Source organism: Poecilia formosa, unplaced genomic scaffold, assembly GCF_000485575.1.
Source record: "Poecilia formosa unplaced genomic scaffold, Poecilia_formosa-5.1.2 Scaffold298, whole genome shotgun sequence".
NCBI lineage: Eukaryota > Metazoa > Chordata > Actinopteri > Cyprinodontiformes > Poeciliidae > Poecilia > Poecilia formosa.
The window spans coordinates 254,518-274,193 of NW_006800237.1; the positions used below are offsets into that span (position 1 = coordinate 254,518).

The 19,676-nt window shown below is 39.7% G+C and overlaps 3 protein-coding genes across 10 annotated transcripts in view; 2 read left to right on the plus strand and 1 right to left on the minus strand.

Moving 5' to 3' along the window:
• Positions 1 to 6,285, plus strand: part of dnm2a (dynamin 2a) — a 30,605-nt gene extending 24,320 nt beyond the window's left edge. For 7 of the 8 annotated variants that reach the window (XM_016660795.1, XM_016660794.1, XM_016660796.1 and 4 more), the window contains 6 exons: positions 79 to 188; positions 312 to 423; positions 622 to 786; positions 1,220 to 1,443; positions 1,550 to 1,801; positions 2,120 to 4,410. In XM_016660795.1, the coding sequence (XP_016516281.1) occupies positions 79 to 188; positions 312 to 423; positions 622 to 786; positions 1,220 to 1,443; positions 1,550 to 1,801; positions 2,120 to 2,192 (936 nt within the window). In that variant the 3' untranslated portion in view covers positions 2,193 to 4,410. Of the gene's footprint in view, positions 1 to 78; positions 189 to 311; positions 424 to 621; positions 787 to 1,219; positions 1,444 to 1,549; positions 1,802 to 2,119; positions 4,411 to 5,604 lie in introns of those variants that run through there. The other variant, XM_016660797.1, reaches the window with a different exon arrangement.
• LOC103151997 (transmembrane emp24 domain-containing protein 1-like) lies at positions 6,181 to 9,489 on the minus strand. Its single transcript, XM_007572297.2, has 4 exons — positions 9,093 to 9,489; positions 8,207 to 8,304; positions 7,927 to 8,113; positions 6,181 to 7,845 (listed from the first exon to the last, which is right to left on the minus strand). The coding sequence occupies exons 1-4, from the start codon at positions 9,264 to 9,266 to the stop codon at positions 7,627 to 7,629; spliced, it is 678 nt and encodes a 225-aa protein (XP_007572359.1). The 5' UTR covers positions 9,267 to 9,489; the 3' UTR covers positions 6,181 to 7,626.
• A 3,236-nt stretch (positions 9,490 to 12,725) lies between these two features.
• Positions 12,726 to 15,630, plus strand: LOC103151996 (tumor necrosis factor ligand superfamily member 14-like). Its single transcript, XM_007572296.2, has 4 exons — positions 12,726 to 13,273; positions 14,641 to 14,674; positions 14,764 to 14,835; positions 14,937 to 15,630. Exons 1-4 carry the CDS (start codon positions 13,046 to 13,048, stop codon positions 15,329 to 15,331), a joined length of 729 nt encoding a protein of 242 aa, XP_007572358.1. The 5' UTR covers positions 12,726 to 13,045; the 3' UTR covers positions 15,332 to 15,630.
• The last annotated feature ends 4,046 nt before the right edge of the window (positions 15,631 to 19,676 follow it).

A 19,676-nucleotide genomic window follows, 5' to 3' on the forward strand; every position in this document is an offset into this window, starting at 1 on the left:
TGCACGTGTGTCTGTAAAGTTGTTTTTTTTTAGAGTTCGCATCGTATTTGGTGACATTTGTTCTTCGTCTTATTTAAGGAAAAAGAGAAGAAGTACATGTTGCCTCTGGACAACCTGAAGCTCAGAGACGTGGAGAAAGGCTTTATGTCCACAAAGCACATCTTTGCAATCTTCAACACTGAACAGAGGTCGGCACATTAGTTTACCCCAGCGGATGCACATCAATATTATCCTATTGATTTCTGTTCTCTTGCATGGCTTAATGTTGGATATGGCCTACAGGAAAACTTTGTTTTTGTTTGTCTGAACAGAAACGTCTACAAGGATAATCGACAAATAGAGCTGGCCTGTGACTCGCAGGAAGATGTTGACAGCTGGAAGGCGTCCTTCCTCAGGGCCGGGGTTTATCCCGAAAAAGACCAGGTATTAAAGACCGTAAAATAAAAGTACATTAGTACTTTTATTTTTTGTTATGTAAAAGACTAATAATTTGTTTTTAAGACTATTTGTGGTCATTTCTATTCAAATGATGCCTTTTATAATTCCGTGAAATATAGTATTCCAGCCCTCCTTTCTTTTTATAATGGTTTTCTTTGTTTTGTTTTTTTGTTTTTGGCTAAGGTGGAGAATGAAGAGACGGCACCCACAGACACGTTCTCCATGGATCCTCAGTTGGAGCGGCAGGTGGAAACCATCCGCAACCTGGTGGACTCGTACATCGGCATCATCAACAAATCCATCAGAGACCTCGTGCCCAAGACCATCATGCACCTCATGATCAACAATGTGAGCGGAGCCGGCAGAACCTGCCGCAGGCGAAGGGCGTCATGTCTCATAAGTGGCTCAGCCAGTTGGCAAAAGACAAACTCTTATCCTGATCCATTTAATTGAAAAATAATCACACAAACTAAAAAGAAAACTCCAGCTCTGAGAAATTGCCGAAGAAGTTTAGTTTTTCTGATTCAGAGTGGGAAGGAAAGCGGTAAAATGAAACCTTTCGTTCATTCATAATGCTCACATCATAGTAGCTATGGGAGCAAAGGCGTCCCTATTATAACACATCTACAATATAAGAGTTTTTCTCACTATTACTGCTTCCTTAAACATATTCAGTTTCAACTTCTAGTTCCTCATTCCAGATAATTTAATAAATATTTTCTCTTTTGGCTCCTGTTGCTCCTGTGCAAATAAGCTCTCGTCATTGTGACGCTCCTTCCAGGCGAAGGATTTCATCCACTCGGAGCTGCTGGCTTATCTTTACTCATCGGGGGACCAGAACAGCCTGATGGAGGAGTCTGCTGACCAGGCCCAGCGCAGGGACGAAATGCTGCGCATGTATCACGCCCTCAAGGAGGCGCTGCACATCATCGGCGACATCACCACCAACACCATCTCCACGCCGGTTCCACCGCCTGTAAACGACAACTGGCTCCAGGATTCCAGGTAGTTCAGAAATGTTGTTTTTACCAAACAGTTTTTAGTTTTGGCCTCAAATGATTTTACTGTTTTAGCGTTGGCTACGTTTAAAAAAAATTTGCATCCGTTGCAGCCCGACTCCTCAGCGAAGACCACCTCCTTCATCGTCCCAGCCCCCCAACCGTCCTCCCGCTGTTCGGGGCCCGACTCCAGGGCCCCCCATGAACCCCACCCCAGCCTTTAATCCCTCCCCAGCGTTTGGTGCCCCTCCGATCCCCTCCCGCCCTGTCCCACCCGCCGGTGCCTTCAACAGCAGCCAGGATCCGTTCAGCGCGCCACCACTGATCCCCTCCCGGCCGGCCCGCGTCCCACCCGGCGTTCCTAGGTAAGACTTTGATCAAAGCCACAGTAATCACTAATCTCGTTGCACTTCATTTATAACATTTTATCGCCAGCATCTGATGAGCATGTCTTTGTAAATTTGGAGACATCTAGTATCTTTTCCCCTCCTCCCACCCCACCCCTTTCCTCCTCCTCCTTTTCTTTTATCGCGTTTCTTTGAACTCATTCTTGTCTTTTTATTGTTGGTTTCCTCTTCCTCTCTGCCTCTTGTTTCTTCTCTCTCTTTGGGTTGTTTGGTTTCATTGCTGTCTCTTTGTGAGCACGTCTCACACCTTGTCTGTATCTTCTCTCCCTGTTGCAGCCGAAGACCCCCTGGTGCCCCGTCTCACCGGCCCACCATTATTCGTCCTGCAGAGCCTTCCCTGCTAGACTAGACCTGTGGCCAAGCCCACCTTAGCATGCTTTTTTTTTTTTTTTTGTTCCTGGATGTGTGTCTGCACACTGTGTTGGCCTGGAATGGAGGGGGTCAACGGGAGGGGATGACTTAGTGATGTGTTAGATTACAAGCAATGTTAATAAGCTGCTAATACTTTCTATTTACACGCACAAGAAGCAAAAAAAAAAAAAAACAAACAAAAAAAAACATTTTATCACTTAGATTTTCCATTTGCCTGGCATGTCTTGCAAACTAAAAACCTTTTATCAAACATTTCAAATTCATTTAACATTTTCTTTTAAATGTTCTGTTTTTTTATTCAACTGGTAGTCTCATATAATCTGGTACAGGGCGTCTCCCCTCCTCTCTTCCTCCACTCCCTCCATTTTTAGCCCCAGACACTCTGTGTATAGAATACATTATTGTTGATGTTTTACTGGGTTTTTTTTCACATCCCGACTCATTTCATACTGAAAACAGTTACTTAACATGATGTCTACGGTGGTGTAGGTTATAAATAATTTGTTCTTGTGTTGTTTTCATTTGAGTGACTGTCTTTCCTGATGAGCATTATAAATGTAGCTTTAAAATTAAGTTCAGTCGACTCACAAAACACACAAAGACGAGATGCAAGAGATTCATAGTCGTTCCGCCTCCGTTTCATCATGTAGAAAAGATTATTTTAATTGCTCTTCCGTATAGAAAAGATTATTTTTGCTTTAGTCCAAGCACTTCTAGCCACTGAGCCTTTGCAGGAAACCACTCGTAACACGGATGCTGTAGTCTGGACCCCCCACACCTCCAGGAGAGGGAGACAGACTGAAGCCTGTCTGCTCTTTCAGAAATGTTAGTTTGATTAATAATCCTTCTTTTCTCTTCTTAATCCCGTTGAGATTTTGGTGAGGTTGAGTCTAATTCCTAGATTAGCTGACTCAAAAAGAGCAGATTGCTCTGAAAGAGGATTGGATTCAGAGGTGCAGGGTGTTGAGATGAGAATCTGGATCACAGAGCAGGAAGATGTCTAGTTTCTCCTTAAGAAAATGCATTTAGTATTATTATTATTACTACAGTTATCGGTTCTGCTTTCAGACGTCAGGTATATTGTAAATAGCTGCCCTTTACAGAAGAGATGTCTCGTCTCATTTTCTCACAGGGTTCATATAAATAAATAAATATTAAGCATAACCATCCCAGGAAATGTAAACATCAGTCTTTACAGTAAAAAAAAAAAAAAGGACTAACTGGCATTTCATTGAATTTTTTTTTTAACCTCATTGTTCGAAAAATAATTTTTCAGCTCCTATTATTTATAACCTGGGCATTTGTTCTTTTACTTGGTTTTTGGACACACTTCTAGTAGCTCGATTCAGCTTCCATCTTACCCAATTCCTTAACTTTTGCTCCATTTGTTTCACTTCTGCTGCGGCGACGGGTTTCAGGATTTGTTGGGAGTGTTACCGGGTCGTTACATACACAGCTGTGATTATATGCTGAGAAATGTCAGATTGCTTTTTAAGGGTTTGTTCTTTTTATATATATATATAATTTAAATCTTTTTTTTTTCTTGATCTTCAGGTGTGGGCTGGGGAATGGTATAAGTTGGGAGTGATAATGGGCCACTTAGATTTTCTTCTCTTTTTGATCATTTGTGGTGGTGAGTTGGTGGTGGGGGTTTCGGTAAATAAGTGCAGGAGCTGCCAAGAATACGGAGAAAAAAAAAACAATTACACAACCACTAAAAGATTGAAGAAAATCTTTTTTTATAAATCACAAATTACTGTCTTAAAACAGGATGTTTACTTTGTGCCTGTTTTCTTTTCTCCTGGCCTTGCTTTCAGTGACAGAGCCTGGAAACCTAAAACAAAATCGGCATTGAATCCTAAGAATAATTACCATGATAGATTAAAAAAAGAATAAAATAAAAAAAAATACTAGGCTCCCACATGCCTGTCACTCCAGCGTGTCCATGAGAAGACTGTAAAATCTACCTGAGCATGTAGGAATACTGTCTGTGTGCATCATCCATCCGTATTTCCCTCCCCTCTCTGAATCAGCAGGAAGGGGTTGGAAACCATCCCTCAAACATCTTTCTTTTTTGTTTTGCAAACCCTTATGAAGTGCCTCTGTAGCAGTTAATGGATTTTTAATGAACATCATGACCTGATTTAGAAAGAAAAGTAAATAAAGAGGTGTGTACAATAAAGGGACTGGTTTTGGTGGTTGGTGTCTTCTTGTGTCCTGTGTGATCTGCTGTTTCTGTCACGTATATAGAATCCTTTTTAGTTTTCTGCTCCTCTTCATAAACCTCACAGATACTCTTCTCATTTCAGTTTCTTCTTTTGTTCCCACAAGTAGGTTAGTGATCTTTACCTCCACACTTGTTCTGTCATGCACAAATATTTGCATCAACACAATAAAAGTCATATTAAATATGTTCCTTTAGGTCACATCCGATCGTTTATTTGGTTTTGTTTCCATACATGCAGATTCACTGCAAAACTGCATCACGGTAGGAAAGAGAATAAAGGAAGAACAGGCAGCAAACGGTCTGCTTTTCTCCGTAAACTCAAACATTTTTTTTTATAGAAGCTGAAAAATTATTGATTCCATTCAATCCCACAGTAGTATTTGGAAAACGTTATGGATATTCTTGTAAATATCCTAGCTTCACCTAGGTATGTTTTAATGGCCAAACTAAGGCTTTGAATTAACCAACAAACAGTTTTCCTTTTTTCTATATCACTTTCCATTTTAAAACATTTCAGGCTATTTTCATTAAGGCCGTTTGGTTTCTGGACATTTTTCAATGTTTTGTCCTCCAATCAAACTTGTAATTCTGACTTTGCTCAGATTTCGATGGAGGAATGCTACGATCGGCATGCGCGTGTGTTGCCTTTGTCCTTCAATAAGAACCATCTGCGTTTTCTTTTTTTTTTTCCCCAGAAAGAATGACCTCAATGTAAACTCCATTTTGCCTTTTTTTTTTAACACACCCCTTTAAACACTGATTTAGTTACCCATAATGCAGCAGTCATGTCCTGACTGGTGGATTTTGCCACCTCCTACTAAGTTTGTTGCAGTATAGCAACGTATTTTCAGTTATTGGTCTGTTTTTTTGTCATGCGGTTGAAAGCTTAACAGAATGTAAGGGGAGAAAAAAACTTTTCACTTTGATCCATGGCCATTTTTAGGGCAAGTATCAGTATTTGATTCATGTTCCCTGAATTTTCCAACTGTACCCCCCCCCATCCCCCCCTCAAAATGTAAAACTGTCCCCCGGTTCTCTTTGAGTTATTGTGTAAATATCGGGTCGATGTTTGCTTCTTTGCGGATGACCTGCAAAACCTTTTTTTTTTTTACTGCATCTCACACGGTCAACACACTAACGTAGGCTGATTGTTCCTGAACAGGCGCCCCCCGCCGGCTCCCCGTGGAAAACACTGGTGACCCCAAACCAGCAGGCGTTGATCATGAACTTGAAGAATTTTGGCAAAGGAGACACAGAGGAGCTGCATGATTTATGTCCTTTAGGTCCGAAACATCGAGCCGCATCACAAGGAGCCGTGTTTTGACATTTTGAGCTGCTGGAGCCGCTTCAGGGGCAATAAACTGTAACAAAGGTATTTTACCATTTAGTTCATGTTGGGAGTAGCCCTGAATATTGTATAGCAATTGAACATGTCATAACCTTTACTGAAACTTTGACATCTGCAGGAAGATATGGTTATTGAACCTTTATTAGCAGGTAATGGTAAAACCAAGAGGTGAACAAAAGGCCATTTTTTATATACTGTTTGTTTTTTCTAAAGCCAAAGCAATCTTGTCCTAGAAAGTGGCTGTTACATTTGAAAATAATTATCAGGACCCTGGTTAGTTAAAGACATAAAACAAAAGAGAGTGATGTATTTACACAAGGTAGCCATCTTTGTGAAGATTTAACTTCCCCGTGTTTTGTTTTGATGTTTGTTAGATTTTTTTTTTTTTTATACTAAGCTATGATCCAATGAGGGTAATATTTGGAAATGATTTCTCTGAAGGTTTGAAATATCAGTAAGGCTGTTAATTGTATTTAATAAAATAACATTGGTGCACATTATGGCTTTCTAGATTCACTTGACAATATTCACAAATATCAATACATTGGGGCTTTTGCGATTGAATTTTATTGTCTGTAAGTATATATGATCATCAGTTTATCTCAGCACTTCAAATTCATAAATTTATTATAAGTTTTACTTTCTCTTTAGTGTGATTATTATGACTTAAAGCGATTGTGTAACCTGCACACTCATTTCAGAGAGACTGATGACTCCACAAGTGGTTGTTGTTGTATCCAAACCTATTAATGGAAAAAATGAGTGGAAGGAAGAAGTGCGGTTAAAAGAAACATTCATGAATTTGTGGGAGGCCGAAGAGTCATCAGCTCTAAGCTTCAAATATCACCACCCTGACTTATTTATGACACGAGTTTCAGCTTTTTGGTTTTTATTATTACTTGTGAACCGGTGATGATGTCAGAGGCTTAAGGTGAAAACCAACTGGGCTGTTATGATACACATTTAATTTCACATTTCTTCTGAAAATTGCAGTCCCACAGCAAAGGAAAATGTGAGAGAATCAAAGCTGTTGATGATTTAGGAAGTGATGTCACCTGCTGCTGTTGGTCCACTGAGTTTTCTCATGTCCGAAGTCCGCACAGTAATCCGTCAGTACGTTTTACAACAGTTCATTCTTTCCCCATCTTCTACCTCCAGGGAGATACTTATTTTATTTGGCACCTGATTAAAGTATCAGGCCTCCTTTAACGTTTATGTCATAACTATGTTTCCTTGGTCAGCAAGCTAAAACGGGCCATCTAAAATGAAGATAGCTAAGAGATTTGGCATTAAAAAAAATAAAATCAAACCTTGAAAAATTAAAACAATAAAAAACACTGGCACCATTTTAGCTCCATTGGAAGCTGGCCTGACAAACCCCCTCACAAAATCCTTGGAGAATAAAGGCTGATCACTTCCATGCAACATGGCAGCGACTCACGAAAAAGAACCTCAACTAAGCATCAAGTCTGAGCTCAAAGAGGCGGTCAGACTCTTACGTAGGCTGATATTTCTGTATTTTGTTAAGCCTGAGCCACACTAATTTGTGAGCCACAAATTAGTTAGTGTGGCTCACTAACTAATTTGGTTAGTGAGCCACACTAACCAAATTAACAGAAATGATTTGCTCAAAATGCAGCATAGACCTTCCTAAAATACGAGTTTCACTTTGGTGACTGAATTTCTCAAATTATTGGCGTCTCTAAATCATGGATCTGTAGATTAATAGCATGATGCAATGGAATATCGATACAAGATTTACAAAGTAAAAAGTGAAAAAAGTTCTCTTTGTCATATTATCCTGTGAGGGATAAAAGTATTGTGCTGGTTCTGTCGTCAAGTGCAGACCCGCTTGGTGTTATCAAAGAGACGTCTCAGGGTGTAAGTCTGAGTGACGGCTACACCGAGCATCACCAACAGGTTCAGACAGGACCAGAAGGACACTCGCCACAGGTTGTCCTCTAACAAGTAGCGGTCCCTGGCCTCAAATGCCCGCAGCACGGTCTGGACCTGACGGGTCTTCTCCAGGTGCTGGTACACCGAGTCCATTGTTCTCTGAAACAGAAAGATGAAAAGACAGGCGGCGTCAGTGGGGGGCAGCAACTTGTAAAGACACAAGGAGTTTCCCCTTCTGACCCTGATTTCTTCTATTCTGTAGTCCTCCATGCTTTCAGTCACGGTGAAGTCCATCCACTCCTCTTGGCCTCCAGATGTGTTGCCTTGGCTGTTAATTATGACTTTGAAAAACACCATCTTCTCAGACATCTTGCTGAAGCTGTTGTCGAAGCATAACCGGTAATCTCCAAATTCTGTATAATCCAACCTGACAGAAAAGACACAATGTGTGACAACAATGAGACGTTGGTAACCTCGGTTTTAGCTTCAGATCAGCAGGAAAGCATCAGGAAACACCCACATATGGATGCCGTCAGATGTCCTGAACTCAGAGACCACCCGATGACCGCTGGGTGAGATCAAGGCAAACCCAACATCCAGACCGGATCCTGCGATAACCTTCAAAAAAAAAACAAAAAAAAGTCACATATCCAGAGTCATCCTCACTTTCTAACCCATGCATCTGCTCAAGCTCGCCTCATGGTATCTTTGGAACTGCCACCTGAAATTCAAATGAACGGCGTGATAACAAACCAAATAACACAAAGCGGCCGAAGCTTTCTCAGGTTATAAAGTATCAGGTTTCAGTCTGACGAAAACCGGTGGTCATGTTAGTTTCCCATGATGATTCATGACTTTGGAGGCTCATGTAGATGCTCAACCAACCCTGCTTCTACCCCAGAGAGTCTGCAGCCTCCAGAGGGTGCAGCATCAACATGCTAACTGCGATGTCATTTTTTTAATCCGTGTTTTAAACCATCAAGAAAAACAATTCAGGGTTAAACAGTCAAACTCAGTCTTTCTCGCTTTATCAGAGAGAATAGTGTGCATCTAGGCTGTCCTGATTTTCTGAATCGAAATAGCTGGGCTTCTTCTCTGAGTTTGGTTGTACATTAAGGATTCTTAGCTAGATGTTAGACTAGATTAATCAGCCACATTGCCAGAGGTCCTAATGTTCTGCTAACCTCTAACAATGAGAAATGTGTTTTCTGTCCTGCCCCATTATTGTGCATGTGCCTTTAAAACTTTCAGCGGTTTTCTTATCTCTCTGATAACAAGGCCAAAGTCCAAACTGCTCACTCGACTGCTTGCAAACTTTTAAAACAACCAGCTAAAAAGATATCCCAAGCAAAACAGTTAAATAGCAGCAAAAGGTGCACCAAAGTTCCTCTTCATGTTGTTTTTACCTGGTATTCTATCTCCATGGAGTCACCTGTCGTGGTAGTTTGGTAAAAACACTCTGTGCCGCCTGTGGGTAGCATAAATGTAAACTCCATGTTTTGGTTTGGCCCCATATCCAAAGCCAGCCCCACAGTCAAAGTCAGACATCCCACCAGATAGAGCTGGGCAGACGAAGTCATCGCTGAACGGTCCAGGAAATAAAGTGGCTCCACTTCTACCAGAACCTGGGTAATTTCTCCTGTGCACAATAAACCAAACGCACTGAATGTGTGTAATTACTTCCTGTCATACTCCGGTGGTTGAACAATAGTCTGTCAGACAGAGCTTGCGTCCTGAGTCAAAGCTGAGTCAGTGGAGCCACTATCTGTGGATCAGAAGCGCTCTGCGGTCTGGACTTCACACTCAGACGACGTGTGCACCTGCAGTGCAATAAAAGCCATGAAAACAGCATGTTGATTTAGTTTATCCTCTATTTATAGATTATTATTTGTATCAGTTTCGTTTTGCAGCAGAGATGAAAAACTGTGTGCAATAATACACACGTTTCAGGAGGGGACGATTACGCCATGACCTGACCAAACGAGGTCAGAGGTAAACGGTGAGGCGCTGAGAGGTCGTTGTGAGTTTTCAGGGTTAAACCCAGGCTTTATTTTTAGCTGTGATGACACATTTATTAATGAATCAAGCACTGACGCCTGTCGGAATAATATTTATGGTATACAAAAAAAACAAGTAATTATTTTTTTATTAATTTTTTTTTTTTTTTTTTTTTGCAGTGTTCTCATTTGCGTTTTAGTAAACAGCGACCACTTCAGAAAGTTTTGAAAGGGGTCATTCGTGGGCAATGCATAGCTCTGGGTTTATGCACCAAATAAAAAAAAATAAAAAACATAGAACTTCATGAGTTTTATTCACGTTATTTGATACTTGAATTTGTAATTTAAGTGCTGTGTGGAAAGAAACAAGATTCTCTATAAAAACAACCAAACAACAAAGCAATTTATAAGTTTATATTTCAAGTATATTTCAAACAAATTGCAAGTCAAACATGTTTTTTATGCCCCACAACATTCCAGGATTGTAAAAAAAACTCTTATCTTCATTTTTTAACTGAAGAGCAGTTCCCGACAAATCATATCCTCTGACTTTAGGAGGCGCTGTTAGTTCTGCACATCTGAACTGTACAGGCCCACATATTTCTTTCACCACACAGCACACACAAACGAACATAAACTCATAAATTAAATAAATGTTCAAAACTCTTTATGAGTTTTGACAAGGATAAGTGAAAGTGAAACCAAGTATTTACTGATACTGTATGAAAGGACGTTTATTTTCTTGATGTCTGATTTTAATTCTGGATGTTCAAAATAATTTATCGTTGCTAAACGAAAGAAAAAACAAATAGCTTTCATAAAATTCAAAACTTAAATACGTATCTGAAACTTCTGTTTTGGGTAGTTAGTAATTTTGGTAAATAGTTTTTCAGCACATCTGGTATCCCTGAGTCATGCTTAGATCCAAGAAGCTTCATCAAACCACAGGACATGTTGTCAAAACAAAGTCTTTGCCGCTCAGTGCATTTGGAAACTGAAATTTGGCTTTGTATGTTGCTTCTGAAGTAATGGCTTCTTCCTCTCTGGTTGACCTTTCAGCCTCAGACTTGTTTCACTTTGGATAACGACAGTTTTCACTAGCCTCAGCCAAAAATCTCCTTAAGCTTTTATCTTTTTGTTTTGTTTATCGGATTTCTCACCAAACCGCCTTCCTAACCACCATGGTTTGGAAGGAGACTGTTACATATATAACAGATGAATGTGTCTCCGCCAGCCTTGTGGAAATTGTACTCCAATGATGAATCAGACTTGCAAACATTAACACTTCTCTTCCTAGTATCTTAGCTGAGATACCACAATAACAATAGAAATACTCCATATTGTTTATTCCAGCAGTTTACTGGAAATCAGTTGCAGTGAGAAGCTCGTGGAAGGAAACCCAAAAGGTTTTATTAAGAAAATGTATGTACATAAAAAAAAAATAAAATAAAATCTTAAAAGATTTATGACATTTAGGAAACAGGAATAATTTGGGAAGAAAATGTTTTTATTGGGTGTAAGTATTTGGTTTCAGCAGCATTCACGGGCTGTCATGAATCAGTTGTTTTGGAGGAAGTGAATATCAGATTACACCTGCAGACCTTTAACTAAAGCCACATGTGGCATCCAGACTTGTCTAAGTTAGTTTAGATGTGTTCCCTCTTAAATATGTGGGGTGCATCGCCACAACGCAGTCAAAACTGGTGCTCTGTCTGCTGATCTATATACTCTTTACAGAGACTTGAAAAATGTTCTACGTCTAGGACACATCTTACCAAGCTACAGGTTTCTTTTGGCAAACTAAGAAATTATAAATTATATTTATTTATTCATTTTTACAGAAAACGATGTCTCTCCCCATTTAAAAAAAAAAGAAAAAAAAAAGAAACATGGTGTGCATTTTGTCCTTTTACTCTGAAATCTCTAAACAGAAAATCCTTTGCAAACATGAGGACATCTGCGCAAATCATTTAAATGTGTCCACACATCCTTTTATGAGGAAGTGGTCAGCAACCAACAAGCAGCTCAAAAGAAAATGTTGTGGACGTGTTCGTGGTGTAAAAGAGAGAACCTCTTGAAAACATGAACCTCACTGGTCTGGATGGTGATATAAAACCTTTGGAATGAATTTGGTTCTCTGGTCCAACATCAGTGTTAGACCTCATAAATGTTCTCTTGGTGGAATGTACAAATATTTCCATGTGAACACCCCTAGATCTGACTTCAAGCTCATAAGGATAACTGATCTAATACTTTAGGCAGTGCAGCATTTTGGCCGCACTGAAAAGAAGTCTATTTGAAGGAATTAAGAAGAAAGTTTCTATCCGTATTGAGAGTCTGTATTGCAGAAGTGATATAATAAAACGGAAAAGTGCCAATAAACTTTTAACCCTGCCTCACATAAACTTGATGAGGAACACAAGGAAACCCACACAGAAGACAGGAAACTAAAGTAGATGTTAAATAGACACGTTCTACGCTGCAGACCATTCAGGAACCATTTGAGGTCAGAAAAAAAGACTATTGTGCAACGAGTTGTTCAATGTGATCAGTAAAGGCTATTCAACTGGACTAGAAGGTAAAAAAATCTACAAAATAAGAACAAAGTTCAGGAGTAAAGGGTCAGTTTGACAATTTCTAACTATATTACATCAAACCTTTAACATAGTCACTGATTGTTTTACCTTAAAAACAAAACATTTTAATCTTGCTTTTTGCTTGGACAAATTGTAAAACCGGACTAGGGCCGTTTCCCCTTGAATAGAATATTGCGGCTTTCAAAACATACAGAAATGTTTTTGTGGTCATACCAAAACTGTGCGACTGGACTTTATTTCCTCTGAACAATGGTGAGAATGAGAAAAGACTAAAAGATTAGGATCTTAAGCTTGACTCTGGGCACAAATGTTGCTGCTAAAGCATGAAGACAAGCCGCAAAGAGAGAGTACAGATGAGAGGAAGTGTGAACGACATAGCTTTTGCAGTGAAGTGGGAGGGTGTGAAACGGGGTTAAAATGCACATTGTCTGAGCTCCACTTCACTTACATGGTCGTCTAATTTCAGCCTTTATATTCTAAACTGAGAAACGACCTTTATGTAAAGTTTCATTTTGATGAGTTCAGAAAAAGTGGAGCTTTTGCCAGTTTTCACAGGTGCTGTGGTGATACATCTTAAGATTCATGTTGCTGTCTGTTTCTGACTACTCATGAGACATCTTCAGTTGGACCAACCAGAAGTGAGCCCACCCATTTTTTTTTTTTTTTGCAATCTTGTTGCACCTCGCCGCCTTTCCACTGTAGTTTGGTCTCTTCAGCCCCTTGGAAACGGCAGCTCTGACCACCGGAGGATCATTCCTGTCTGAGATGTTTTTCAACTTCAAAAGTGGCGTGGGGCGTATGGCTCACGACGGCGTTCCCTCTGCGTTTGTAGTGGACACCCATGCCACCCGGCCGGCCGTGCCGCCTCGCCTGGGCAAACAGAAGAAGCACGGCGGAGCGGCGCAGACTCTGCTGTTCATCCTGGTGGCCCTGGCACTGCTCGGCGTGTTCTTTGAAGCTGTCTTCATCTATCGCCTCTACCAATCTGAATATGTGAGTGTCACGTAAAGACCTGTGTAATATCAGTCTGTGATTTGTGTGTGCGTGTGTCTTTGTGTGTGTATGTGTGTGTGTGTGTGATTCACTGTACATTTTCTGTTCCATTACCTTTACCTTTTCACCCCACTGCTGGTAGAATCTCACTTTCATGATAAGAATTTAATCATCTTTACTACCAATTCTCGCTTTCAGTATTATTTTCATGTGTCATGTCTTTCTCCCACTTTTTTCATTGTCTCAGCTATTTTACTTTTTTTTTAATAGATATATTTAGTTTTCCATGAATCATGAGTACATCACGAGTCTATATTTAAACTTGTTAAAGTATGCTTACTATAAATGTTGGAAATAAACTGAATAATTAGACTCTGTGAAGGAAAAGACTCAGTGAGGTGGACTGATAAATCTAGATCACAAACTTAGCCTAAATGTGGATTCAAATTCAAAGCATAATCAAAAGATGTGGTTATATTTAACAGTTTTTTTTTTCATCCACATGTTAATAAGAGCCGATTGATATTTGAGAGAAAATTCATCTGCTTTTCCACCTAACTGGATTTCCAACGTGGAAACTTCAGTTTTCTGCTTTCCACGACGAGACGTTCCTTTTCTTAACGTCTCCCTTCATAACGTTCATGTGTGGGGCTCTTGAGACTGAGACGTGAGTAAAAATGAAGGTCTCTTGTGACAGAAACCACACTCACATTTACTCAGATCATGTGCATGAAAGTTCCCCCCCTCACCCCCTCCACATCCCACTCCAATAAGTGCTGAGCTTGCATTTATTTTACGGTAAAGAGGAACAGAGTGGACCACAGATGGAGAAATCCGCCGGTTTATACAGAACTCCTCTGACGTCTTTTGGAGTCGGCCACACATACATACGCTCTTTGCCCTCAGACTGCGGACAGTGAAGACTCTGTGTATGGCTTCCTATGAAATCCCGCTGCCGTGTGAGGGCAGCAGCAGTCACGGGTTTTGGATTTTGGAGAAATATTATTTCATTTTCTGTGGGTCTGCACATCATACATGCTGCAAAAATTAGAGATGGCATAGACAAGGAAATGGTCTATTTCCTGCGTCGTGATTATGATCTACCTTAGATGCATCGTGTACAAGCCTTACCCAAAACCCCTACAATGATTGCTTAACACAAAACAAATGCTAACATATGCTTAAAAAAAAAAAAAAACAAGGTATGATTCATTGTACTGCCTTAGATTTAACACCTTCCACATCCCAGTGCAGCCTCATGTGCACCAGCGGTCATGCAACTGTGTTTGATTGCAAGCCAAGAAAGCATGCATGCACGCAGATCAAAGCTAAACCGCCTGAATGTCCTTTGGTGTTTATCGTTGCAGGCCCCCTCAGGTTCCACCTCAATGCAAATCAACGGTATGTCTCAGCATTTTCTGTTTCGCATAATAAACGGTCTTGAGGTCTATTCTTCTGACCGGGAAACAATGTGTCTTACCGTCACACAGGAAGCCCTCCGCCGGATACTACAGACCTTGAGGGTCGGCTTCCTCCATCCAAACCGGTTGCGCATCTCACAGGTGAAACCAGCAGTTTTGCAACTTCTTCTAATGAAATGTTCAATTTTTCAAACCAAGAACAAAAAAGCTTCTCTAAACATTGCTCGTGTTTTGTTCATTAGATGGCCAAGACGTCCGTCACGGCACACACGTCATGGCATGGAGCGAGATCGCAGAGCCTCTCCTCTATGAAATGAAATACGAAGACAAAAAACTCGTCATCCAGAAAGAGGGATACTACTACATCTATTCCAAGGTCTACTTCTCACTAGGTGGTGCTTTTTACCATTCTGTGGAGATGCAAACTAAAAAGTATGCCGGAAAAGGCATCCGCCTCCTGCAGGCCAGAGAGTATTCGTCAAAGAAAGACAATGGAGCCCAGAGTTATTCCAACAGTTTCTTAGCCGGGGTGTTTTACCTGTCCCAAAATGATGCTGTCTATGTACATGTCAGCAACACAACACAGATTATGAGACACAAATCTTATGAGAATGTGTTTGGTGCATTTATGATATAGATATCAGACTGACAGGAGATAAAAAAAAGAGTTTATAACTCTTCTTAGGGACATTTTTAGTTGCCTTTTTGTACCTGAGCAAAGGCATTGTAAAAGCAAAAGCGTTGAAGACGTTTTTATCTACTTCAAATCAAAACTTTGAAAGCTGATTAAAGATTTAACTGTTGTGTTGCTAAATATTATTTACTAACATAAACAAGGATGGTGCACTTTTTTTATTTTTCTATTTTACCGCTTCAAAAAATTATGAATATTATTTATTTATTCCTTTCATATATATATATATATATATAACTGTGTTAACAGTGCTGTGTTTATACAAGAAAAAAAATGAAATAAAGTCTATATTGAACAAATAAAAGTTTGTCTTTCTGCAGTTGAATTCATTTCCTGTCATATCAGGCAAGGCTGAGCAAAAAGCAGAATGGTCTCAGTAAAAGAAAATGTGTCACCCACTCTCTCCAACCACAAAGTGTACATATTGGGTTTTTTGTTATCACCACTTCAACACGTTAACCTAAAATGCCATCAGCAGCTGAACGTTTTCTGGTGAAAAGTAAAATTTGAAAAAAAAAACAAATTAGATCCAATTAGATCAAATTAGATCCAGGTTTTTTTTTTTGTTTTTTTTGTTTGTTTTTTTTGCAAGGGACACTGCGTCCAGTTTATGCTCTTTGCTCAAAAACTGGATGTGCTCTTGTTGACTGTAAACTTCCAAATGAGCAATTTCAATTCATGACTTGATGACAAATTCGCTTTCTTGGTTTGTACAAATAAAAAAAAAGAAAAGAAAAGAAAGAAAGCCCCATCACTCTTTGAAGTGCATTTTTTTTCGCTCTTCATATCTCTCAGAGTCACTCTTACTCTTTCCCTTCATTTGTGACGGTTCGCAGAAGCCTTATGAAAACACCCACTGACTTGTGTATTTGTAAACTGAGGAGGAAGTGGTGGTGGGGGCCGCTGGGGAGGGGAGGGGAGCGGCGCGGAGAGGTGGGGGGGTTGTCAGTAGCAGAATGCCTGACTCACTTTCCAACCCCAGACCTGGAGCACGGTGGCTGATAAAGACGCACTGTCGCAGACTGTGTGTGTGTATCTACGCGAGAGAATGATGGTGGGCGTGAGCCTCAAATTAATTTCCCCTCAGCCGCTCTGTGTGGATTTATTTTTTGGTGAAATCAGAAAAGCACTTCCCATCCAGACCCTGACTGGAGAGAAAGGTGCCAAACCCGATCCGACCAGTTAACCACTCATGAGTGTGTGTGTGTGTGCGTGTGTGTGTTGGCCCTTACCGGTGTTTCTGCACTGTCGTCTTGAATGTTCAAGAATGAGTCATCATGTTCCAGCGCTGACTGTCCTGTGAGGTGTGCAGCTCTAGTGTCTCGAAGGAGGGAGTGATGTGCTGTGCGGTTTGGATTCATGCCATATCATCATTAAACTCTAAACCTGATCTGACTTTTACAGAGAATTTGCGTGGGACGAGATTTCTCTGTCTGCAGTTATATTCTGAATCAATGAAACTATCTTTTTTTTTTTTTTTTTTTTTTTTCCCCTCTCCATCAGTGAAGACAAATTGTGAAGTCAGACTCGGGTACGCTGATGAAATGCTTATTTTTTTACATGCTACGTTGAAGCAAGGTCAAACATGTGGCGTCGTTAAGTGTTGTTTTTTTTTTTTCTCAGTGAAAGCACAAGTGAAAGTGTTGGCCGCGGCGCACCTCTCATGGCCCACGGCTAAATGCTGTCCCCTTGTGTCGGGCTCTTGAAGGGGAAACATGCAGCAGGTGTTTGCTCTGAGCTGAACGCCCCCACTTTAATCCAAACATCATCAGTTGCAAAAGACCCACTATAGCTGGGATTTTTTTTATTTTTTATTTATTTTATTTACTTTTTTAAGTGAATATTTATAGAGTTGTTATCAACATCTTCCATTCAGTTTGCAGTAACGTTCACATACCACAGCTTGGATGAACTGAAACAGGGTGGATTTCTCAAATATTTGAAAGTGGTTCAAAGAAACACAAGGAATCTTTACACTGCTTTTCCATTTTGCGTTAAACAGTGATTTACATGAAACCCTCTTGAAGGCACTGCAGATCTGCAGTTCGCTCCAGGGATGTTCCATGTGAGACACGTTTTCCTGACACAGAACATTCAGAATGAAACCGGGCAGAAATGGAAAAAATAAATAAATAAATTTAAAAAAAAATGAAGTAATGAAAAACACTGTGAGATAGTGTTTGCTTTGCCTACCATTAATTTTATGATAAATAAATTTAATTTTTGTCACTGCATGGTTTGTATTCACTGGAATCTGTGTTACATTGTATACAGTGTTTAAGCTGGGAGTCATTTTCTTCTAAGTTGGATTCTGTGAAAAAGTATTTTCCCTTAATACATTTATTCCATGTTTTTTCTTCTTACTTTTACATTTTTAGACCGATAACCGAAGTGCTTTTAAAGGATAACTAAGTCAATTTAACCAAATGTTAAGCCAGACCTCAGCCCAATTGCTGACCTTGTGAAATCTTAACAATGATTAACCACTTTTTTTTTTTTAAATTCAGTTTTATGGCCTCAACCGCATCTGATCGCTGCCACAGTTGTGAAATCAAGAAATGACTCAATTTGAACAAGTCCTACAACAGAACCAAGACTAAAAACATGGGAAAAGCAACACATTACACTCTAGTCTGATAAAAGTGAAATCTCTGACATCTATCAGCCTGAAAAGGGTTACAGGGTTATTTCTAAGATTCTCTTAGAACTTTTGAGAATATTTTCTAAACTTTTTGGGAATACGTTCTGCCACATGTTGCATATAGATGATGATCTGCTTTGCTTCATTAGGAATTGGGCAGCTTGCAGTAATTGAGACCATTAATTCAGGTTCCTCATGCCTTACCATCAATTTGTGACTTTAAGCTCACGTTCATTTGGATAATGGAGCAGGACAACGATCCAGAGAACGCTAGCAGGTCCACTACTACATGGATGAACAAAAACAGGAGGTTTTGGAGCAGTTTGGTCTCTTCTGACTTGATGTCCTGTTAATTAAGATTTAGTCAACAGAACTTTCATGCCTTCCAAAGAGAATGAATTAAAACAATTCTATTATTGCCGTGGAAGTTTTTAAGAGGTGCTTTTAACGGCTGCACCTGAGCTTTCCCCGTGTGGTTTTGGTGGAAATAATTTAAAGAAGGCCGATAATTATTTCAGCAGTCGCAGCCTCGGCGCTGTGGAAAGTAAGTAGGGACAGACCAAGTTGTGCAAATGACTCTAATAAATGAGACAGAGTGGGTGGGCGTAGCTGAGTATTTATCTGTAATTTATTGTAGCTCCCTGGATATCGCTTTAGTTTAATCGAAACCTTCGGAGGCAGCAGTTAAGAGCAGCCTGAGAAGTTATGACTCTGTTGCTGAGGTTTGGAAAATAAAAACTTTCACCAACTTGGAAAATATCTTTCCTGGCTGTGATGACTAACGTCATGTTCCGGTGACCTTTTCTGTAGCAGATGGTAATCATTTTAATTTAGGTCAATAGATGTCATGAAGTGCACTTTTCAAACAGAAGATGTGCACCGTGTTTTGTCTGGAGGGCACGTTCCTCGAAAGCAACAGGGAGGGTCCCAGCGTAACTTTCTTTTGGTGACTATGCAGGATGATTAATGTTTAACCTCTCACTTTCACTTTAAATTTGGGGTCTCAGAAGTGACTCAGTCAATGGATGCAAGTCATTGTTTTGACTTGATTTAGCTCCACGTTGCGGCTAATTCATCCAATGAAAGGGAACCTAGCACAATTTTCAAAGCTGTCTTGAAAATTTTAACACCAGGTTATGAAAGCCCAAGAAACTTCTTTCATCACTTCTAAATTAAAACAAACTGAAAATCAAGCACTAAAAACAATATTTTTTATTTAGTACATATTAACACTTGGACAAAACCTGAATTAACAAAAAAAAAAACAGAAAAACAAACAGATTTCTTCGTACCAGAATGTGTAAAATGAGCAATGACTTGGGATGCTTAGCTTGTATGAGAAACTTCACTTTAAAAATAATTATTTAAAACATTAACTCACTTGTGTAGGTGGTGTAATCCAAAAATAAAACATGATTGACTGTAAAAATAAACAAGGATACCACAAAAAGACCTCAAAGCAAGTAAAGGAAACCACATTTTCCAGTTTGAAAAGTGTCAGGTGGACAGTCATAATGAAAATATTTTAAGTGTATTCCAGTGAAACACGACAGAAAAAAACAAACAAATATGTGGAGCACAGAAAAACACAGTAACACATAAGTTATACATTCGTTGAGTATCGGTGGAAATTTAATATTTACAATG